The 24,697-nt window shown below is 38.4% G+C and overlaps 1 protein-coding gene across 5 annotated transcripts in view; it reads left to right on the top strand.

Annotated features, from left to right (window-relative positions):
* TBL1X (transducin beta like 1 X-linked) overlaps positions 1–24,697 on the top strand; it is a 194,077-nt gene that overhangs the window by 123,603 nt on the left and 45,777 nt on the right. For all 5 annotated transcript variants that reach the window (XM_038145931.1, XM_038145958.1, XM_038145940.1 and 2 more), the window contains one exon: positions 15,996–16,103. In XM_038145931.1, coding sequence (XP_038001859.1) covers positions 16,046–16,103 — 58 coding nt within the window. In that variant the 5' untranslated portion in view covers positions 15,996–16,045. The remainder of the gene's footprint in view (positions 1–15,995; positions 16,104–24,697) is intronic.

Genomic DNA, 24,697 nt, shown 5'->3' on the forward strand with positions numbered 1-24,697 from the left:
GAGGCTCAGGGAATGGGTTTTGCCTTGGCAGGAAAGAAAGTGACTGCAGCAGCAGGTGGCAGGAGAGGCTGTGCCGGTTGGTGGCCTTTGCAGCTTTAATTTTAACATTCCCATTGTGAGATACTTGATGATGTGTTATGTCTCTGTGGTAATTTGTGTGTTATATGGTTCTGTGTCCTGTGAGTTAGTGGATGTAGGCATCGAGTGTAAATGGCTTACCCCTCCAGCTTCACTTCATGGGCATTTTAGCAACTGGCTTTTAAATGACTTCACATAAGCACAAAAATTAAATGGAAGTGTCTTTATAACCAAAATGATCCTTATAAAAATTAAATAAAAGTTGAAATTTCACTTTATATAAGCTAATTGCCCCAGTTTAAAAATACACCTGCTGCAACAGAGTATTTGCTTAGAAAAGTGATTATAAGAGTTGAGACATGATATTATTCTCTCACTGTTTAGCTCACATGAAGTAAAATAACTTTAAGGGTCTCATTTGATAGCCATTTCATTTTAGTGACTTGGTATGTCTTACAGAATTGTTTGCAAATTTAATAATATAAAGAACTGGACCATACTTAGTGATGAAGTTTCAGCAACACTGTGCATGCATTTGTGGTGCTATGAGATTCATTATAGCTCATTTCAAGTCAGTGATTTGTTTGTTTTTTACTTCTACCTCCACACTCGTAGAAATATATTTGACTTCTTGTCCCCAGGCTTTTCTTTCCTCCACTTCTACTTTATAGTAAAAAATATGCAACTCAGTCAAGAGGTCAGCCATCAGAAGATGACTGAGCACTTAGACCATCACCATGAGCATGTCAGCCACTCTCTGCACAAATTAAGAAGAGCTTTGTGCAAGTTCAGTGGAGAGGATGGGTGCAGCTCTGCTGGTTGCTGCTGCTGTAACCAAGACAGAGCCAGGAGGAGCTGAGAGTTCAGTTAAAGCAGGACTGGGGGAGCAGGTGAGCAGCTGACATGTGGGGGAATGTTTCTGATCTTTTTTTAATACGTCAGAAGCATTAAGAGCCATTCTGACACACTGGCATTATTAGGCAGGTGGCCTAATTTGAGGTGGAGCTAGAAAGGCTGTTGTTAGTTTTGCTTTTTGAGGAACAACAGAAATGATTTTATTGTTGTTTCTGACAGCTGAAATCATCAGAGAGGCCAGAGATTGGAATTTGTGAAATATGCTCTACAGTTATGTTCACGTTCTGTCACAAATGCAGTGTTGTCCTTCCCTTTGGAAGGGAATGGATGTGGTGCCTTACAACCATAATGGTTGAGCTGTTAATGACACATCCTGAGAGCCTCTGTGTAACACCAAAACCTACACTGAAACATTTAAGATGTATTTGTTAATGTTTTAAGAGTTCTTTCAAAATACAGAACAATAAAAAGTCTTTAATGGTAACACTGTGAACAACTGAGGTGGGAGATTCATCTCTTAATGTGAAAATTGGCATTTGCATGTGAATAAAACTATACTTTTCTTAGACTATCATTATTGATTTTATACAATAACCTTGTATTATTTTATTTTGCTACATTTTATATTGTATTCCTTCCAAAGGGAATGCAGAGTTTATTATTAGCTATAACCAGTTTTTTTGTCAGTGAAATGTGCCTGAACTGCTCTCCCCCAAAAAAGTCTTAATTGCTTCTCAGTGTATGATAAATGCTGCATTGGAGTGTTTATGTAAGGTCTTAAAATTAGAAAGCTGAGAATTTGAAAAGAGACATGCTACAATCCTATTACTAATTAGATCACACAAAGTAAAACCATTTAAGGTTGCTTGTTTAACAGGTATCCATTACATTTTAGTGACTACATGTCTTAGAGAGTATTTTGCAGTTTTAATAGTCATGGAAGACCTGTGCGTAGGGTACAGCTTAAAGTGTCAGTGGCTAAAAAGAAAAATTTCTTAAGGAAATACCTGCAGTAGTATTTTTTTTTCCAGTCTTATTTTCCTTTTCCTAAAGAGAACAAAAAGCTATTACCCAGTCAGGTAACAGTGATGTATTAGTGTGAAATGTAGAAAAGGTGAAACCTTCTCTGTTTTTAAGATTTCTTTCACGAGGTTTTTGACTGGAAGGAAGATCATCTTCATTTGATGTGGCAAACCTATCTTTTGGACCTCAGGGATTGTAAGCATTTATAAACATCAGGTTAAATCATGAGGCATTTATATAAAAATAAGAGAAAGGAATCAATTCTTGCATCATTGTGAGTCTTATGGTTACCTTTGCAGGCATTAGGATTTAGAATATCCCTTTCCTCAAGAGCTCCAGGCCAGCACTGTACAGGTTGGTAGTCAGTAAAAAACTTCAGTGATGGCTCTTCCCTGATGGATTTTGTTTGATGGCCTTTTTCTAGTTTATGCTACCAAAATATTGCTCAGTGACAGCAGAGCCATGTTAAAAATGGCATTGGCAAGAACAAGTTTTGTTTCTTTTCTGTCTTTGAATGCAATCCCTAGGAATTAAGTATGTGTTGAAAAGTGTTTGTGTGCACATATTATGGTAAAAGGAGTTTATTAATACTAGCAGTTTATTGAGAGTTAAAAATTTCATCAATTTTCAAATTAAATTTGATCCAAGTAAAATGTAGGTCCTTGTAAGTAAACAGCTATGCTGTTGAAGTCTGTGCTTAACTGAAGAAGAAACAAATGGGAGAAGGAATAAAATCTTAGTCTGTGTTTTTTAAATTATATTTTTAAATAGTTCCATAAACTAGCTAAGTCTTATAATCGAGTGCTTAGGAGAAAAATCCTTGACTCATAAAAATAATAAAAGTAAGATGTAAATAAATAGGGCTGCAGGGCATTAAAGATCATCCAGTGTAGATCTGCAGGAATAAGTGGCTGAAAAAAAGTAGTATGAAGGACAGCAGAGAAATTTAAAAATCATACTTTGATTATAATATTTTTTCTTCTGAAAGACTTGTTGGGAAGAAGGTATTCTCTGCTATCTGCTGAGATGAGACACCTGAGCCTACCATCTCAGCTGTCCATAAGGCTGTGGCCATGATGCCCTTTGCCCTTCCCAGTGCTTGTCACCCTTTCCCAGGCATCAGCCTGTGGCTGCTTTCCCCTGTGTAAAAAGACTCTGGTCTGACAGGAGTCAGAGGCAGGAGCCTTTGTCAGAGACAGCACTGCCTGCCTGAGTAGGAAGCAAAGTTAATACAAGAAAAATACTTTGATAATTGAATTACAGCCTCTAACAAACATGTGTAACATGTATACAAAGTAGTATTTTCAGAAGGCTTTATTTTAGTCAAATTTGCAGGTATTTTCAGTGTGACAACAAAGGCTCTGCCAGGAGAACGGCCTCTCTGCCAAATCCCTGCTCCAAAATATAGAGGCACTGGAAATTCTCATTGAAATACTGAAACTATATAAATATTGGCAAAATTGGGTTTTCCTTACCTTCACTCTGAAGCGACTGAACTATTTTTGCTTATGCCTTCCAGAAAAAAAAAAAATTGCCTGAGGCAAAGACTCACTGTGGAGCTTTACAGTCCAAATAGTTAAAATGGAGTCAAATTATAAATGATAATATAAGCTTATAATATGACATGCTTAAATATAGGTGTTGATATCTACTCCTTGCATAATACTACAAAGGCCCTTGAGTTTCTGTAGAAATAAGGAGACCAATTTTATCTTCTCTTAATAAGGAAATGTAAAACATATGCAAAAAAGAGTGCTGAAGAGTAGAAAAAATGAAAGAAAATTTTTCTTTGGACAAATGCTCATATTTAGATCAATTTTCCATTGATGCTGAAAAATATTGAAATGTATATGATTCAGTAGCCAGATACTTGCAATAAACAAGTGATTTATTAATTAAGAGTGGTTACAGATCCTTGCTGCTTTTCCTGGTCCTTTCAAGTCTCTCAATTCTTTGCTCCATAGTGGTTTTGTTTCAGCAACCTGTAACCAGGTGTAAAGTGTGCTCTCCTGGGAGCTGGAAAATGCAAGTTTGAACCCGCTAATTCTTCAGTGAATACTTTAATCTTCAGTCTCTTAAATCTGTTATACCACTTCCACTGCCACCTTTCTCTTTTTTTTTCCTTTTCAAATAAAAGTTCTGAGTCAGTTCTCCACAGCCAAAAATACAAATTGGAGCCTGGATTTGGAGCGGAAATTTGAAGCAATGAATCCCGGTCTCAGACAAGTGTCTAATCCACGTCTACAGGAAAACACATAAATCTTTGAAACAGGCACATAACTCTCCCTATTCCTTGCAGAGGGAATTTCATAGCTAACTAGTCTTTGAGAGTTATGTTCCAGGAGCTGGATGACTAAAATACCCACTTGGTTACAGTATCCTTAGAAGATCTAATAAGCATGACAGTATGGAGTGTTACCCTATCTACCTTCCTGCATGTCTTTTCCAAATAAAATCTTTTTTTCCAAATAAAATTAGTGAAGAGGACAATGAGTGAGATTGTTCCAGTTTGGAAAAATTGCTTCCCTTGAATTTTTGCTGGTACTGATGTTCATTTTAAAGTCATGTGGAGGTTTTGCCTGTTTATAGCCCTGGTGTAATTTCTTTTTGCGTGAACTGGAAGACACAAACAATGTGGGCAGTGTGAGTGGGAGTGCCACCGGCTGATCAAGGAAGGGATTGTCCCTGTCTCTGTGACTCCTGTCAGACCACATCCAGATACTGCATCTGCTCTTGTCACCTGGCACAGGGAAGACGTGGGCAAGCTGGCACTGTGAGCAAGGAGGGGGGGAGAAGGGATGGCTTTGGAGCCCTTGGCAGCCCCCAGCAGCCGCAGGGAGTCCTTGGGATGGAGCCAGGCCCCTCGCAGCGGTGCAGGCTGCCAGGGTGAGAGACAGGAGGAACAAATTGCAGCAGGTTTGGGTTTAAGGAGAAGCTTTTCCCAAGGTGTCCTCATGGGGAGTGAGGCAGAGGAGCAGGTCACCCCAAGAGTCTGTGCCGTCCCTGTCCAAGGAGGGTTTTGAGCTCTTTTGAGCAGCCTGGTCTGACCTCAGAGCTGGCCCTTCTTTGGACAGGGGGTGGGACCTGAGACCTCCTGAGATCCCCTCCAGCCTGTGACCCTCAAGCCTGTAGGTACCCAAAATTCTACTGGTGTTCAGCAGCTTTTATAATATTTCTGTAATAGCAAGCCTATGATTGACAACCACTTCAACCTTCCTGATCACTTCTAGCTTCCCTGGAGTCCTCCTTAGAGAGAAGGCCAAAAATGTAGAATCATTTTATTCTCTGATAAAGTGATTCTTGTCCAGGGATTAAAACCTTTAAAAGCTTCTCAAACTCTGTATCTATGGATTTAAGGCTTCAGTTCTCTGTATCTTGATTTTTTAAAGCAGGGGAATGCTTTTTTTATTTAATCTGAGCTAACTAATAGCTGTGTCATAATATATTAAAATCCTTCCTGAGAAGTATTTAACTGAATTTTTTTATGAAAACCTTAGATTATGTCATGTCTGTCTCTGACTCCCAAAGGATTTTTGAGTTCATCTTAGTTTCTAGGCTGTTTAGCTTTTTCAAAAAGGAGGTTTGAAAGCTTTCCTCTTAGCATTGCCTTTTAATCTATAGACTTTGCTATTTATATTAGGGCTATATAGGACTTCATGATGCTGCCACCAGAAGTGTGATTCTCTGTCCTTTTGTGGTGTTCATTCTTCATCCAAAAAAGCCAGGAAAGTCTGGAATGACAAAGAGACTGCCTCACCCCTCTTGGACTATTACAGCATTGAAGGGGGGAGGATGGTTGAAAAGACAGATAATATATGTGAAAGTGTTGTACAACTTGGATTATGTTACTGGATATGCTGTGTGTGAATTTTTCTTAGCTATTTAAATCCTGGTTATAGAACATCGAGAGGAAAAGTTAAAAGAAAGATAAAACAGTGTCTGAGATTCGTGATTGAGGTAGTTTTTATTAGACAGAAATTTCTCACCCTTAATTCTTTGAATTGATTTTTAATGGGAAGTTTCTCTATAAAATATTTAGCAATGTGAGTGCAGAAGAATAACACAGAAACAAGCTTTTTACTTAAGTGATTGCTTAGAAGTTTCTGCAGGCATTCTTTAAATGCAATTTCCCTCCATCCATCTTCCTTCCCTCTCCACCTTCCAACACAGAAAATAGTCCTATAACTTCCATTAAATGGAGACGTATAATAACCCTTCTCCAGAGCTCAGACTAATATAAGCTGTATGCTTATGTTTAAAAAAAAAAAAAAGAACACACACACACAAAAAAAAATGCTGCAACAGATTTCCACTCAGAACTAAATACACAGCAGTGATATATGCTGAATTTATGTATATATTTTTCTGTTCCACTGTGCCATCCTATGTAATCTTTGTCCTTGCAGCTTTTAACATTGACATTCTCTTAGGATTATTCAAGGGAAAACATGAAGTATTTATAGCCATAGTTAAAATTTTTATAAATAGTTTATAATAGGAACTGCCATCATAAAAGTTTGAAATAGTTTCCATTATAGTTCTTTGTTTTTATATATTCTAAAATTTGAAAAATACTTCTTTGGGGGGGGTTAAATTTTCCATTCTGTGAGTCTGAAAAGTATTTTTCCTTATTAATTTGGAGTATAATCCTTTCAGCTCTTTTGGAATTATAGACAAATGGGGGAAATGCTTTTTCCCTTTGTACTGTTATAATAATGAAAATAAAGAAAATCTTCAGATACGTTTTTGACAATACTACAGGGGGAAGAAGTGAAGGTTGAAAAATGTGGCAAGATCTATTCCCTTTGCTTTCTGAGGGGGAAAAAACCATTGAAAATGATGGAAAAATAACATCAAACTCTTTCCAGTAACATCTGCTGAGCTTATTAGCAGAAACTAATAAAAACACACCCCCTTAATGACATCTCTGCACATTCCCTTTGCCTGAGGCCATCCAGACATGAGCTAGCTGAGCTGCTGCAGCTCCCTGCTGCTCTCTAGACCTCGGTGGCTCTCTCTTACTGGGCAGATCCCAGATTGTGAGGTGTCAGGGATTTGCCCATCTCCACCTCCCACATGCGATGCACAAAGGTGGTCCTTCTCCTGTCCTTTACTTCTAGGAGCCTGCAGCTGTATAGAACCAGCCTGTATGGCTAGAAAGCTGTAGGTTGGTTAGCCTAGCACAGATTTGTGATGGTTCATCTCAAGCAGAGTTTTGCTAAGTCCAAAAGAAGATTTTATCATGCAAGTTATGAGTGTTGTCATGAGACAGTACTACCAAAATGGTTTTCACTCCTAGTTTCTCTCCAACTGTACTTGTGTCAAGCTGTCCTGAAAGATACTAAGCCAGGATGAAATTCATATAGGCAAGGAATTGAAACAGGTTTTACTGGGTGTCTGGGTCCTGTGGAGGATGTAGCACACGAACCTGCAGGTATGTGGATGAACAGGCCCTCCTGCATGGTGTCTGTGCTGTGTCTGTGCTGCCCCTTGCCTGGAGAGCTTTGGGGTTGCCTCACAGCTGTGGGACAAAGGGACAAGGTGCAGCACCAAGTCTCAAAGCCCTTTGCACTCACTCCTCTGTGTGCCACATCTGTGGTCTGGCAGTGCTCAGGCCACCTGTCTTTAGCATGTTGGGTACTGGAAATACCTACCACTCTACTGGGCACTGACACCACTGCAGCCAGTGAGGTGGTAGTGGTCTGGTTTTTGTAATGAGAATTTACACCTCAGGGTGGTGTGGGAAACAGTTTGTGTAAGGAACATGGTAAAAAAAACACACATGGATGTTTTATCCTTACCTCACTCTTAAAAAATAAGAAGGACAATCAAGACACAGCCCAGTTCTGCAGTGGAGCACTCACATGTGTTTGGAGAAATCAGGATTTTGACCCCAGCTACCAGTTGTACCATTTTTAGCAGCAAAGATAAAATCAGAAACAGTCAAAAAAGCCTTATTCAGACATTCTGTCTTTTGGGCAAATTCTTCACACTGTCTCTCATTTCTCCTTCCAGGCACATCACTCTTATTCTCCTTGCCTTGCAATCTCACTTAAAATGGGTGCCATGGCCAGTAGTCTCCACTGCCCATATATCAGATGGCTGAGCCTTTTGGAGGTTTCTGGAAGCTCCTTTTGTGTCCCAGCAACATGGTGTCACCTCAAAGCCAGTGTTTCCTCTAGTAGACCATGGCCTGTCTCATCACAGTTGATGCCTGCCAGTGCCCATTCTTACAGACCAGCTTGGAAATCAAGATACTTCACATTTATTTTAGTGTATGTTTACTATTAAATGTCAGCTGAAGAAGAAATTGCACTTTGTTCTGGCTTTTTGGGAGGAATGTTCATTCTAAAAGTTCAGCTAGGTTATTTTACTCACATCTGAATCAGGTACAGCCATTTCTGGTAGGAACTCAAGCCATCACATTCATTTCACCTCAGAACTCTGAATGTGAAGTAAAAATGAAATATTTAAATGCTAATGTTTTGTTTTGTCACAGTTTTACTGAAAAACCAAGTATAATAAGTGAAAAGTTAAATTTGTGATAATATTAATATATTTGCCCTCTTGGCAAAATTAAAGAAAATGGATTATCACTAGAGAAATTGTGCCATCTCTTTAAAGTTGCAATCTTCCTTAACGTTTTTGAACGTGTAGCACTACTTGTAAGATTTAAAGCACATTTTTGTTGTATGACGTGCATGGAGACGCACACAGACCATCGGTTACTACACCATCAGACAATCATGCATTTTGGCCTAATTGGTTTGAAATGAGTGGACACATACCATTGTCCCTGGGTTTGTCCTAATTGCAATTTTGTGCTCATGTAAGGAAGAAAATCCTTGGTTCTGTTTAGTGGCAGCATTCCCAATTGACTTCAGTTGTTCCAAGACTGATGAGGTATCTTGGTTCTCAAACTAAATCCAATCATGTGTTTTGATTTCTCAAGCCTCTGTAATTCCTTCTTTTCTTATTTTAAAACAATTGTTTTGGTTTGATTTGTAAGCTCCAGGTCTACTGTCAACCATTGCTTTCCCATTAGTCATTTTTTTGGCTTCCCAGAGCTTTCCATATAATATATTTGTGTAAATAACATTTCTGTTTTTTAAAAAAATTGAAGGTGCCTCATCATGAAAGAGGTGAAACACAATTGCACTAATTAGGAAGAACTATTGGGTTTTTTTTTTCCTTTTTTCCCCTTAGCAAAGAGACTAAAAGGAAAAATCAATACTGGAAAACCCATTTCATTTTGCAGCAAAGGCAGTTGGAAAAGATCCACTTGAACTCTTAGAACTGAAATGCTGGAAGCTGATGTAATTAAGTAAACCAGCTGAGAACTGAAAAACAACCTGATCAAACTAAGGGATTATAACTATGAAAGATCTGATGCACTGTTCAGAATCTTTTGATAGAGGAAGTAAAGTTTGCTGGGAATTTGGTGATTAAAGGCTTATCTTCTGTTGATGATTAGTTATTTTGCTCTGGGAATTGTTGATTAATTGAAAAATGTTTGAATAGCACTTACAAATTGTAGGAATATCTCTTGTTGCCCTTTCTTTAAAAAAATAGATGTGGGTTTTGTTCCAAATGACTCTTCAGTTTGAAAGTAATTTATAATTCATTGAAAAGTACTATTCATGCAGAAATAAAGTTTCTGCAATTATGTCCACCAAAGTGTTTAACTGGCCAAATGATTTTTATAAATATCTTTGTGATACTTTTTTTTCCTTAATTTTATTTTTTGATAGTTTACTGGAGGATGTGTTATTTTGTTAACATATTTTCCAGGACAGGACAACCATTTTTATAATTCATTGCAGATTTTTAAGACAGTAGGAACAGTTACTATCCCAAAAAAGTTTAATCTGTTCAAAGACAACTCTTTTCAGATATTGCATAGTAAATCAACCTTCTCCCTAAACATTTTGATTTTATTGAAATGCAAACCTCATTTTTGCCAGGTTTGCCCATACAGCATTTGATTTATCAAGAGTGACCTCTTGAAGACAGAATTGCAGGTTAATTGATCACTGCCACATGTCTGTAGATGGTATTCCTCCTTTTTCTCTGATTGGCACCAGATTTGGAACAGTGATATGGTTGAGCTCAGAATGAGATACCCTAATGTGTCAGGACCCAAGGTAGGCTTTTATTATATCCATGCCGATTTTTCCTGAAGCTCTCAGGTACAGATTTAGTGGTTACAACTTCTCATCTGAGTGTGGTCTTGCAGTCAGCAGTGGGAAAAGGAATGAGCTGTGGCTCCCTGGATTTGTTTTGGTTTAGTGTGGTCTTTTAAAAATCAGCAGAAGGTCCCTGTAAATAAATAGTCCTAAAACCAAAATAAGAGCCAGGCTTAACATTTGGCAGTGCAGGATTTTTGACAAGCCTATTGCCTTCTGCCACTGAGGTCCCTGTCCTTAGTGATATGCGATGAACATGGGTGACAAACATCTAAGTGAGACAGTGCATACTGCACAACTCAGTAACCATTCCCAAAGGAAATCACTCTGTTCTGGGGAATTCCAGTTTTGTTTTCCCCCAAACAACAACTATGCTACTGCTTTTGTAAAGAAGGCTTCAAAATATTAACAGTATAAGTGATGCAAGGACACGAGCATCTGTAGCAAGCATAGTACAATAAATCTGAGCTATTTGAATAGCCTCATTTTTGTCACTAAATGGTTTGAGTGACATGTCATTATCATTTACAGAGTGAAGATAGTTAACATGTTTGTGTCTCATTAAGAAAGGCCAGGGAAATATGGTGCAACTCTTATTGGGAACACATCTTGATTTGCTTTCTTTGTTGTAAAGTCTCTAGAATGGGCAGCTGTTTATATTTTATATTTAGTGGTTTTGAAGCAAGGTGTCTTGATCAAGCCTTGCAAGGAGGAATCAGGAAGTCATGGTTGCTCAAGCTGCATTTTGAACAGGGTTCACTGTTAATTTGGTCACTGGTAGTGGAATTCGGAAGAACCATTCTTCTGTGCTTTATACCTTGTAATCAGAAGGAGTGTGATGGTCTCAATTCTATTGTCAGGATACTTGTGAGGAAAAGATGTTTTGCTCTTTAGGTTAATGAAATGGCAGGAGAGACTGTTAGGGGAGAAGAAGCAGAGTTTGCTCTTTTCCTCTCCCAGAAGTTTGGTTTGGCATTTTGAGAAAGCAGCGTGCTGGAGTTTCTCCACGAGAAGAGGCAGCTGTGATAAAAGCCAAGGCTGAGGAATGCATTGGTGAGGGCCAAGCAGAGCTCGTTGGCCTTTGGGGAAGAGCTGCTGGCTGCTGCCCCTGTTCTGGCTTAATGGTGAGACACATCCCAGAAATACAGAAGCGTAGGGCTCATTGAAAGTTTCTGATGAAAGTATTTTTCAACAGAAAACACAGAGATTGCCTAAATGACTCATTTTGTGAGAAGTGGCTTCTGGCTTTGGGAAATGTTTTTCATTAAACTACAGAGCATATACAAAACAGTAACACATTGATTTGGCTGTGCTGCCATGGTGCCTTCCTAGAATCTGTTTCAGTAATTACGTTCACATTCTCTTCTCTGAGATGGGGAGACTATCTTAGGTTCTGAGAGAAGCACTTTAGTGCACAGAAACATCTTGGGTGAGAAAATAGGAGCATAAGTGTGTAAACTCTGGTTGCCATGCAGCAGGGCATCGAGTGAACGACATTAAATGTTTGATTTTTCTGGAATGTTTCCATTTTTATGGAACCTCTGCTTTTTGCCTTTTTTTTCCCAAAACAAATACACAATTTCTGTTTACACCTCCCTGTCATTTTAACGGCAATGTTGTTGTCATCATTAAAATTTCAGTTGTGAGAAGACATTTTGGTCTCTGCAGGAGATAAACGAAAATCTGGGTGTTTCAGCTGGGGTTTGGAGGTGAGCAGGGTGTGGCGGAAGAAGGGTATAGTGTTTATTTTACCACAATGACCCCAAAAAAAAATCTCTCCCAAGAATCTGACAACTGCTCAGCACTCAGTTAAAGCAGACTGGAGCTTGCAGAATTTTTGAAGATGTAAGGTGAGAGCCAGACCAGCCATCTGATAAATTTCTGTTAGCAGGGCTGGATGCACAAATGGGAAGTGCCCAAGTTCCTATTTAGATTTTAGTTTAGGTGTTTTCCCTAAATGTCTGACCTGTTTCTGCCTTCCTGAGGGGAAAATTGTCTGGTAATTCCCAGTCTCTATGGATGGCATGCTGGTTCAAGTAGCAAATGTAAACACATTTCCCGAAATAACCTCGGCTGTCCCCTGCCCTGGGGTTGGCCTGGAAGGCAGGACATGGCCCTGGGGGACCCAGTGACCATCGCTTGGAAAAGAGGCTGAGGAGTGGCATCTTCAGATGCTATTTCAAAATTGAAAAGATCATTTTCCCTTGATCCTTCAGCCAGCTTCCCCTTATTTATGGCAGCAGTGCTAAAATATGCCTGGCAAAGGAAGAGCAGTCCTTTTGCGTAAGGGGATGATGGGATGTGAATAAACTGTTCTCAGATGACGTGGCTGTCACCGTGCTGAACCATGGCTATACATGAGGCTGTCTTCTCCAGAGCCACTCCCAGTGCTCCAGGAAGGTTGAATTTGGGAGCAGTGGTATGTGGGTGCACAGAGCCAGATCAGGTGCTGTGGTTACTCTGGGAAGCAGGCTGGCCTGGCTGCCCGGAGCACAGGGAGGCGTGCTGCCATTCCAACTTCACTGGAGCCAGCTCAACGCCAGGTGAAGCATTTGGTTCAGCAAAAGACAAGCACCCTAGAAGCACAATGGTGGTATTTGAGGAAATATCCCAGATTTTCAACCCTATATGGGAAGCATTTCTGCAAACCTCTCTGATAGAACTAAGAGTTGTTTATTTAAACTAAGTTTTCATTTAATTTTGAATGATCTTGACAACCCTTCCATCCACTGATGGGGTTTGTATGTTTTGCATCCATTATACTTTGGGAAGTCTTAATTGGCTCAGGTCACATTTTTGGGCATTCTTAAATATCTACAGGATCACAAGCCAAATTTTTAGAGGTTGAAGTAAATAGAACTTCCCATTATGTGTAATTGGCTGCAGGAGAAAGTGTTTCAAGTAAAGAAAGTTCAAACACGTTTGAATGCTTTTTGTTAATCCTCTTGACATTTTGAAGAATTAAGATGTAATTGCTGGTTTAAATGTGAAATGTCTCCAAAGGCACATCAGTATTGTTTATAAACTGCACTTCATTTCTTTTAAAAAACTATTAATCTAGGTAATACCAGTTGTCAGTAACAAAAAGAGGCCATCAATTAGCAGAAATAAATCAATCACATTGGTGACTGAAAGTTTCTGTGATTTGCTGCAGATGTTTACATTTCTACATTTTAAAAATATATTGAGGGAGAGGCTAGTTGTTTGTTCCTTATGAGTAAGTCTTGGAGATACACAAAACATAAGGATGTTCCTCTCCTCTCCACCATGTCTTTTTTAGCTACTTTTATTTGTACTGTTTATTTGCAGAGAAGAAGGGAATCAAAAAGAGCATTAATGAAATTGAGTGTGGTCAGCCAGATTTCTAATGAATAGATTTTTCTGGGTAAAAGGCAAAATCTGCGTCTTGCTTTTGACGGGTAAACGCTTTACAGTTGTGTATCTGATTGCTACACTGACATCTGTGGGAGAGAAGAAACCTTTAATATATGAGTGGAGATCATCTGGTTATTTGTGGCATGGTAACAATGTGTGTATAAAGATATGACCTGACACATGTGTCAAATTCCTGTTGACTGACTGCAGAGAAAATGCATTGTAAATTCAACTATTACTGGGTATACTTGCGATTTTGATACAAAGGTAGCTGCTGTAGAGGATTTCTTTCTGGAGCTGGGAGACTATTTTGCAATCACAATGATTTTCACTGATTTTAATTAATGTAAGAAAAGTCATCTTTAGAAAAACAAGCAAATCCCAGCATTCTTCCTTTCCCTTGCCTCCCTTTTCCCAAAGCCACCCTCTGTATGTGGGAAATACCATGTTAATATCTAAAATTGTCAGAATGCACCCAGAAATGGCATTTGAAGGTTTTGATTTTTTTTTTTAAATAAAGTTCATCTTACCACAGAGTACGTCATTGCTGAAACTGAATTTTTGTAAGTGGTTTCATCTTCACCAACTTTCCTACCACCGAACTCTGAAGCAGCTATTTTTAAAATGCTTTTAAAACTGGGTTGGTTTTTTTTTCAACCCACAGTGATCAAATTATCTTGATTTATTACTATCATGGCCATAGAAACGATACAGATGTATTTTAAGCACTCGGAAATTAAAATGGCCTTAACTGTTGCTGTGAATGTCTGTCCTGTTCTTCTTTGTACAGCAATGATTATGCAAAAAGGGTGCAGGAGGTTATTAATTATTCAGGTCCAAGCCTGTTTATCTGGAAGAAGTGTGTATAAAGTTATACTGGAAGTGGTGCTTTCACTGCATGAAGTTGCCAGCTTTGGTAACTTCAGTCCTAACCACTGTCCGTGCTTCCAGTCTCCTAATCGTGTGGCAGAGGTGTCTGAGCCCATTTTACAGATGAGGAATTGAGGAGAAAAGAAACTGAGTGGCTTCCCAGGGCAATACGTGGCATGTGTGACAGGAATGGATGTTGAATACAGCTGATGCTGTCCTCAGCCAGAATCTTAGCAGAAAGCATTCATCCTTTCCAAAGGAGATGAAATTTTCCTTACGGAGACTGAATGATTTTCAGTACTTTGTTTCTTCTTGTTCTCCATGAAACGTAAACTGTAACAATTGAGACTCAAGTATTTGAGGAAGATGTCTGCCAAATTACCAAGCTATGGTTTCGTAAGAAAAACCAGCATCCAAGCTATTGATGAAATAGAGCCTGGGATAATAAGAGGCTTACCAGGGTTCCAAAGACCTCCATTTACATAAATATGCAAAGACATCTGTTACAGTCATGAGTGACCTGCTGGTTTAAACCATCAGCAGGGGAAGCATCGTCGATCACCACTGCCTGCAGTAGCAGGTGCTACTTTAGGCAGCAGGAATTACTGAAGAGGTTTTCGATGAACAAAGACGACCTTTCCACTTGCCAAGAAGAGACAAACGGGAAATCAAAAACACCCGGCACACACCTACGGTCTTGCATTGGTAGCGCGCGGTGAGAGCCCCGCGTGCGCCTCTGCGGCCAGAGCTGTATGTGATCACTCACAGGTATGGTGTGGCTGACACAGCTCCAAAGTTTATGTCTGAGGAGTACTTAGGTCTTTTAAAACCAAACTATTTAAGTCAGATTCCCAAACAGGAATGAATCATCAAGATTTAATGGAAAATGTTCAAAACATATTTATCATCTAAACCCAGTGTTTTTATTACCGGAGTATATGCCCAAAATAGTAATGTAAAACCATCATCCTAAAGGCTGCAATTACTTAAATGAAAAATTGGAGTTTAATTCTTGCTCAGCATAAATGAACAGAGACATTATAATATTACAGCTTTATATAATGCAAGGATATTTGTCTTCCTTGTTGGCTCAAGGTGTATATGGTGTTCTCTCTCTTCCTCTTCCCCTCCGGCCCCATTCATTGCATAACACAGTTTTGTAAGGAAAGAATCTGTCTTCAGTGGATGAACAACTGGACAAAAAGCTGGATTACAAATTCAGAGCTGCAAAAATATTGTAATTTGGTGTGTTATACATGACTGTAATTGCCAGCAATTCTGAAAATGCTCACACGGTAAAGAGGAGTGTCCAAAGAACCTGTAGGAAAGCCACACAAGTAAAGGAGTTGACATTAGAAAAGTCTTCCAATATTTAAAATGCTCCCTCTGACTCTCTCATGTATGTTAAATACTTCTCCTGAATTGTACTAAAAGGTGCAGTACAGCCTCAGTACTTGATTCAGGTATTTAATGGATGCCTCACATTGCGCCGTTACAGCTCTAATAACTTTATGACATCTTTAAATACCTTAACAATGTGTTTTGATAACACATTTCATAGCAAATTGAGATAAAACAAAAGCTGTTCTTTTCTCTCCCTTTGAACAGAGCGTGGATCACACTTCTCGTAAACCTCATCATATTGAGGTTGGGCTAAGATGAGCATAACCAGTGACGAAGTGAATTTCTTGGTGTATCGCTATCTCCAGGAATCGGGTAAATTCTTTGTCTTTCTTCATAGCTTCTGGTCATAAATTAAATGGGGAAATTGCTTTTTTGCATGATATTTCTCTAGGGATGTTACCTTGAGTGTTTCAGACTGATGGACTAAACATTTCTTGCATAGACCTCTGTTTCTTTGAAGTCATGGTCTAGAGCACAATAAAAGTGCAAACATGCACAGGTACAAAATAAGCATTGCAGCTTGGCAAAACAAGAAGTAAATAACATTATGTTAACAAATGCTTTGGTAGTGATATCATGTCAGCCAAAGTAATTTTTGGCAGCACAGGCAAAAAGCACATGTATCTCATATCTTTTTTTTCTTAGATACTTGAAATTGTTTGCATTGGGTTTATGTTGACTCTAAAGAGAAATTTGGGTACAAGTTTCTGATGTTTAGACCATTCTTAGGGTAATTATGTATGTAAACTGATCTGTACAAGTGTCATCATGGCTCTGTCTCCATACCACTTCCACCTCTAGCTGTTTTCATATTGGAAAATACCACAGGGCTTCAAACTCTTAAAAAAAAAAAAGAAACTTCTATTTTGGGTTTACTTTATATATGTAGTGGAAAACATTCTGTTACTGTAGAGATGATAGGGGAGCTGAGAAACATTAACAAAGGATTTGTAACCAACATCACCAACATTTTATTTGGTGTACTGACCCTCTGTTTTGTGTTGGTAAAAGTAGAATTGACTAAAAATATTTCATGTTTCGCATGCTGAAACATACAAACAAATCTGTGGAAAATAGATGTCATCCTGTCAGAAGATTTGAAGCCAATTTTAGAAAAAGCCCTCGAGACCCAAGAGATGTCTTGTACAGAGAACCAGAATCCCAACAGGTAGAAGGTACTGCCTTAGCCTGCTTCCCTTGGTCACTCAAACTGGTACTCATTAGATGCATTATTTTGAGTTGTTTCTTCTTCACTTGCAAGACTATTTCAATCCCAGGAAACTGAATCCCTATGCAAAGAATCTCCACGTCAATAAAGAATGTTTATCATACTTATACATGGTTTGGTTTTTTGAAACGGTTCTTTGGGAGTCCATTGTTGGCCTGTGTTAGCTGTTGTCTCACACTTCCTAATAATGGAGCTTATAAAACATTGTCTAGATCTGATGTGCAAACATATGAAAGAAAAAGAGAAAGTAATGAAACTAAAATTTCATCCAAAGTTTACTTTTAAAAAGAAGCAATTGTGTACTGCCCTGGAAAGAGCTCTTAGACATTATAGCAATGCACCAGTGGATGTAATCAAAGATAAAAAATCCTGGAGTTACTTCACATTGTTATGTTTGGGTGGTAGGAAGGTCTGCATAACAGTGTTTTAATACAGTAGCTTTTCCTGATGTGAAATAAACCCAACCTTTTTTATCCCTCTTGATACATCAGGAGGTGAGTTAATGATGTGTAGTGATTCAGGAGGCTTTACAAGTCAATCAAGAATGGTGGGATCAGCCAAATGTGAGGAAAAAGTCACTCTAGGTAACATCTCCCACAAGCAAGGAATCACTTTTGCCATTTTACAAGGAACTTAACATGCAAATGTATATGTTAATGGCAAGTTGTGCTGCTCTGACATTCTTATCTCTAGAGGGTCAAAAATTTTTATTATTTGATCCACACATACTGAAGATATACACAAAAACATTGTATTTCCACTGTTCTGTTGTATTTTATACACATGAGAGAGTGGAAATTGAGGTTAAATATTTGAAGAAATATTCCAAAATGCTTCAAACTGAGCATATTGAAATCTAAATGCTGGATATGGATGTAGTAGATATACCTGGCAGTTTGTTAGGAATTCCATTCAGCAAACTAGAACTATAACCAGTGATAAATCCACTAATCTGTTAAAAAAGCTTCTTAAAAAAAAAAAAAAAGTTTGAACCTTTTTTACTGCTGTCATTGTTTTTTTCCAAAAGGTTTTTATATCTGTATTTTCAGATGAAGTAAGGCATTAAGACAGAAACTGTTATTCAGCATTTTGGCTTTCCACTGGCTACTATAAATGCCATAAGATGCAACAGCAAATGAAAGCTGTTTAATCCACAGCTTCAGAAATAATGCAGGCCAGATTTAAAGGGCTAGCATTTACATACAGTCTGAGTTCAAACTCCTACAATTTAAGGAGTTTGCCAAAAGCAGGGTTATTACACAGATTATTTGTTAACATTAGATGAACCCAAAGCTTCTAAAAATTTTAATAGATGCAACCATGAATGTTGCTTACAAGACTGCACAAAAGTTCACTTCTTTTTTTTCAGGTATCTATCCTTTAATCTGATCATGTAAAACTTCCAGGCTTTTCCATAAAATCTAGGCAAATGATGGGAGGAAGAGAGAAATAACAAAGGGGGGAAAAAAAAAAAAAGCAAAGTGTCCCTATAATATTTCATGTATTTTGCATCTGCGAGGTACAGAAACACTTGAGATTCTTTGAAGCATTGTAGCAAAGATGCTGAAGGGGGCTCTCAGTTCATTATGAAAATGCTGGCAGGTGATATTTGTAGGAGTTCAGCTCTTATAAACTTGAAGCTAGAAGTGAAATTTCTGTCAGATCCGAAGCCTTGCACAGGAGAGTATTAATAGAGTTGAACTGTCTAAACCATTATTGTTGCTTTTTAACAAACCTTGGCATACTGAGGAGAGTTTCAGTGAACTGGAAAAAGCAAATGTTGTGCCAGAATTTTTAAAGGTTAAATAAGATGATCCAGGTAACTATAGGTCAAGGACAATCATTGGAATGCTGAGACTAAATATCTCCAACAAATCTGAAGAGATGACGCTATTATCCAAATGCCAGCCAGCAAGTTTTTATGGATAATAGATCTTGTCAAACACACTTGATACTGCTTTTTTTCCAAGATCAGAAATGAAATTGACAGAGATAGCTGTGCTGACATTAATACACTTAGACTGCTTTATGACATTTATTTAGTCTTGTTGACACGGTAGTTAAAACCAAAATGAAATAACAGTGAGTAGAATCAGTGTAATCTAGAGTTACCAAATGGATTAAAAATGGGATAACAGAAACATCTTGAAAAGGGATTATATCTGGGGAGTATTCATCTCAGGGGTTACTTCTAGTGGGAACTCACAGGAATCTCTTCTTAGCATAATGCTGTTCATCAGCTTTATTGGTTACCTGGAAGGAAATATAACATGGTTACCAAGTACATCTGCAGGTGCAATGAAATACTAAGTTGTGGCATTTGGTGAGTTATACTGACTGATAATGGGGTTTAATAGAAAAAAGTACAGCCAGGAAGACTGCTTTGAGTTGCCTGCTGCTTAAGGAGCAGACTGGAGGGGATGCCTGGTCCAGGGGCAGTGCAGTCAAATCCCTCCCTTTTAAGACAGGACTGGGACAAGTTAAGGCTCAAATGTTTAGCTGTATTAAAATAAGTAAGTAAATAGTTGCCTCTTCTCACAGGTGACTGTCTCAGTGCTTATCTATGCCCAGAAAATCAAAGCAGTCTATCATCATTTCCATTTGTGCTCCCTGGCTTAATGCCATAGGAAATTCACCATGAAGGTGACTAGGTGTTAAGCACTTCCTCAGTAAGACCATGAATGTCCCTTTCTTGAGATACAAAGAAAACAAGTGTTTATTTTCAGTTCAAGGTTATCTCTTCCCATCCAAAGTCAAGTCTTGCAACGTCTAGTTTTCTCCTTTTTTATTATGAACGTTTTTGGTGCACAATTTAAAGGGGTCATTTTTAAAAGTGCTGAGGCCTTTCAACCATTGTTTGTCTCAGGAGTCAAACTTCTTAAAGGTTGTGTCTATTTGTAGGTGTCTTGATACAAAGTCTACCTTTAAATTAAATGTTGGCCCCAGTTAGGTACATCTATCTTAGAGTGTACAGCCGGTGTGGGGATAGGAGCACACAAAATACTCCTCTGGTGGATGCAGTTAGATCAGCAATGCAGGTGCATTGATGAAAGTGAAACAGGCTATACCAAAGTAGCCACGGTTTTGGCATCCAAATTATGTTAATTACAATTAATTGTAGATAATATTAAGACAAACATAATAATATTGTATTAATTTTGCATCTGAGAAGCATGCTTTTGCTTGCAGCCATCTTCATTGCTGACATAGACTTTCTATTGGGTTTCTTCAGTTTCTGAAAAAAAAATACTGACTTCATGATGCAGAGTTTTCCTGTTCCTTTTTTTTTCCAAAAGAGAATCAGATAATTATTTGTCTTTTGGAATGAAAGTCAGAGCAGTACAACGTAATGAGGAGTGATAAGGATCCCAAGGAAATTTCTGAGAGTTGAGAGAGGATGGCAAAACCAAAGGGAAATCAAATGTCTCACATACTTTCTCATCTAAAATGTGTTGCCATTTGTTGTGAGTGCAAATCCTATCTGTCCAAATGCTACAATAAATTACCTTCCCTACCCAGCCCAACATGTCAATTCAGTTATTAAAGCTTTTCAAATGGAGTATTTTTGATGCATTGATCATTTAACAGTGTTCCCTTTCTAGCATTTATATGCATGCTGCAGTCTGGAATTCTTGTCTGAAAATCAGGTCCCCAGTTGCCTGTGGCTTACACTGTTCTTTAGTAGAACACTTACTGTGACAAATGTCTTGCAATGACTGCTTAGAGTTACGCTTGTGTAAGTTTCCATTTTCGATCAGATTTTTACTTTTTGATTTGAATTTTTCCATGTTTTATGACACATCCTTGATAACTGTTCCCAGTGTATAATCTGCACCATGCACAATCTGTACCACATCTAAGACAATAAAAGCAGTAGCTAGATGCTTTTGCTAAAAAAGATGTCAATGACACCTTTAGATGCTGACTTGGGACAATTTACCATTTTACTTTGGAATTTTCCTTTGTTTTCTTCCCAACCATAAAAATGAAGACAGCTAATAAAAAAAGGCTTTTCCCCTCTGTAAATTCAGGATTTTACCAGCACATTGTTCTGCCTTGTTCATAGTTGACAGATTTTTCTTGTTTTCCTAGAGAAAAAGATTTTCTCTCAGGTTTTAAGCATCAATTCAAGGGCACAGAGCAAAGGGTTTCTGTGAATCACAAAACCCTTTGTAGTTAGGCATGTACAAATATGGGCCTTTCCTGTTAACCACATCCAAGGCATTTTGCCTTTGGAAATTATGAGAGAATCCAAAATGTGGATATTATCATGTTTCTGGAATTTCATCCTTGTGATGAAACTAAATACTAATAGTTGGAGTAGTACTAAATTACTTTTTTTTCCCCAATGACATTTGCAATTTTTTGAGAAGGAAGCAACAAAATTTGAAGGAAACTACCTTTTTTTTTATTGAATAGGTCTCTTTTTCAACTCAGAAATTTTACAGAAAATGTAAATATCACAGTTTGCTTGCGTAAGTTCTCAAGCAGTAGGGAATCACTGAAGATCAGTATTCTGTTCTTTTGAATTGGTGCCTGATGCAACAGTCTTTACTTACATAAGCCTGTGTAATTTTTCTCTGAAGTCCATACTTTGCCTGCGTGAGGTATGTTTAGAGTCTTTTTTGAACAACTTTGTGTGGCACAGAGTCCCTGAGTCACAAACGAGAGACGTGCATGTTGAAAACAATTCAGATTAAGCAAAGCATAAAAGATTGGCATATGTAGGTCAGCTAAATTTGCTTCAAAGCTAACTGCTTCCTTTGTGTAGGAAGACTGCTGTGAGGTAGAAGAGGAATACACAGAGCATGTTTTTTTTCCTAAATTATTAAAATTTAAACCTTGAAGAATAACTCATTAGACGAATGAATCACTTGGTCAATAAAGGCAATTGTCCAGTGTGGCAGTAAAAGCAATAGTGTGCACTAATGGCAAAGTCACTGGGTAATGATTTTTCTTTTGCCTGTTTTTTATGTTTTCTTGCAATTTGGCTCATTAGGCTCGTAGGAGGGCTCAGTCCGGATAGCATCTCAGGAGATGGCAGAATCAGAGAATAGTTGAGGTTGGCAGTTCATCTAATCCATCTCTCCTGCTCAGAGCAGGGTTGGCTGCAGCAAGTTGCCCAGGGCTGTGTCTGGTTAGGTTTTGAATATCTCCTAAGGATCAAGAGTCCACATCTTCACTGGACAGCCAGTTCCAATGCTTTTGTCACCCCTACAGTAAAAAATGCTCTGTTGTGTTTCAGGGCAATGTCACATGTTTCATTTTGTGCCGATTGCCTCCTATCACAGGGCACCACTGGAAAAAGTGTCCATCCTCTTTGCGCCTCCCTCAGGTATTTTTGCGCAGAGGAGAAGCCATCTGTGAGCCATCTCTCTCTCATCTCAGCCTCTCCTTGTATGGCAGATGCACCAGTCCATTGATTATCTGTATGGCTATGGATCATGTTTCACTGGGCTCTCTCCAGGGCGTCCCTGTCTCTCTCATCCTGGGGAGCCCAGACGTGGATACAGCACTCCAGGCCTGTCTCACCAGTGCTGAGCGGAGGGTGAGGATCCCCTCCGGTGACCTTCTGGCAATGCTTTTTGTAGTACAGCTCAGCATGCTCTTGGCTTTCTGTGCTGCAAGGGCACATTGCTGGCTCGTGTTCAAGTAGTCCAACCTCCTGCTCAGCACTGGAGAGGCTCAAAGATCCTTTAAACAACCTATAGAGAAGGGTTTGCAGGGCAGTCGCTGCAGCTTTCCCAAGGCTCTGTACGCAGCTGTGCTCCAAAGGCAGCGATGATGGGAGACCTTTTGTTTGCTGAGGGAAAAATGCATCCTTGAAATGACAGCCTGCCAGGCAAAGATAAAACACACATTTTAGTGTTGATTCAGTAGCAGTCTGTGGCTGCAGTATTTGTGTCGACACGTGTGTTACCACAGTCTCTTGGGCCTGGTGTGTCCTGCCTGCAGCACAGGGTGACTGCAGCTCACGGAGTAAGGACATTTCTGACCTTCCCTTTGTGCAGCTGCTTCTGTGCTGCTGTAACTGGGTGCTGACCAGGCATTACTGAATAAATAAAGTGATACATTTTTCAAGGGCATACATGAAAACTGAGTGTTTATACCTCACCCTGAAGTTTCTGTCTCTCAATTTTCCTGTTTGAAAGCAAAGTTAATACTATGAACAGTACTGCAGCAGATGTTGAATGTTTATAGTCCTAAAATGTGCTGAAATCCTCTGAGTAAAAAGTATTATATGGGTGCTGGGACAATATTTACCATTCTTTTTCAGTTATTTCAGAGTGCTGTTTATGAATTTATGGGTGAATATATATCCCTAAAAGCAGGATGAATGAAATACTAATTGTATTTTTCAGGAACTGGTTATTAAAATGTATACCTTTATACTGGTGTTAAAACTCAAGGTAGGGATTCTTTCAGCTTTTCAGCTGTACAACAGTGAGACTTCAGAGCAAAACAAACACTACTTTTAATTCTCATGGTTTAGCACAGACCTGATTTGTGGGCATGCAGTCCTATTTATATTATGCATTATCCTTTTTAGGGCCAGCCTACTCAATTAAAATAGAATAACTTCAATTTTTGATCCAGATATCTGATTTATTGAAAGTTGGCTATAGAACCAGCCAAGAACCATAGAAGCAAAAGTCACAAGAATTTTCATGAATTATTTTAGATAAATAAGGCCACAGTGTTGTTCTAGGAGTACAATACATGTTTAAGTGACTGGTGGATAAGAACAATTAAGAAATTTGACCCAGGAAATGGTTTGCTTTAAATTTCATAGAAGTCACCTCAGAATGAATGTTCCTATGTGACATGAAACCATCTGTAACAACACATATTTCATTATATATATATATATATATATATATATATATATATATATATATAATGCCTCCAGCATAATATTTTTGTAGTAAAATAGTGTATTGTCAAAAGGGTATATAAGGTATTTTAATAAACCAGAACACTTTTTTTGATATCTGCTCTACTTTTCTGTATTTCTTTTAAACTGGGGAGGTATTGGCTGTATGGTTTCAGAAACAGTGGGCCTTACTCTGAATTTGAAATTATACTTCAGTGCTTGAGAATGGATTATGTTGAAAAGACAAATCCATTTCTAAAATAAGAGCTGTATCATTAGGCAGTTTCTTCTCCGCTAGTAAAGATTTGTTCTCTTTGTAAACAATAAATACATTTTAAGAAAATCAGGGTCAACATTAGAAGGCAACAAGCTTTGTTGAGCTGCAATTCCGGAAACACTTTTCTTTAAACTTAACAAAGCTACAGATCTTGGAAAGGATGAAACTGAGCACCTGTGCAAGTCAAAAGCAAATTGGACACTTTTTTCATAGAGCAGTGAATACGTACTAGCAGTATCTGATGGTTGGCTTCACAAAATCCAAATTCTGTGATGGTGAGAAAAAAAATACTTTTACAGGTAAAGAGGTTATTGGGTTTATCCTACTTTGTTCTGGTAAATTTTCAAAAGAATCTGTTAGTCTGTATGAGACCCATTTTTATGGTTTTATATGCACAGACTTGTGACTTTTGTGACCAGATATCTCTTTATATACAAATGTATAAAAATATTTTCAAATGTTTTGTGGTGCAGTTCAAGAGATCTGTTTGAAAATTTATTTCTATTTACCCTGTTTCGTAATCAGTG

The sequence above is a fragment of the Motacilla alba genome, chromosome 1 (genome assembly GCF_015832195.1).
Source record: "Motacilla alba alba isolate MOTALB_02 chromosome 1, Motacilla_alba_V1.0_pri, whole genome shotgun sequence".
In the NCBI taxonomy this organism is placed as follows: domain Eukaryota; kingdom Metazoa; phylum Chordata; class Aves; order Passeriformes; family Motacillidae; genus Motacilla; species Motacilla alba.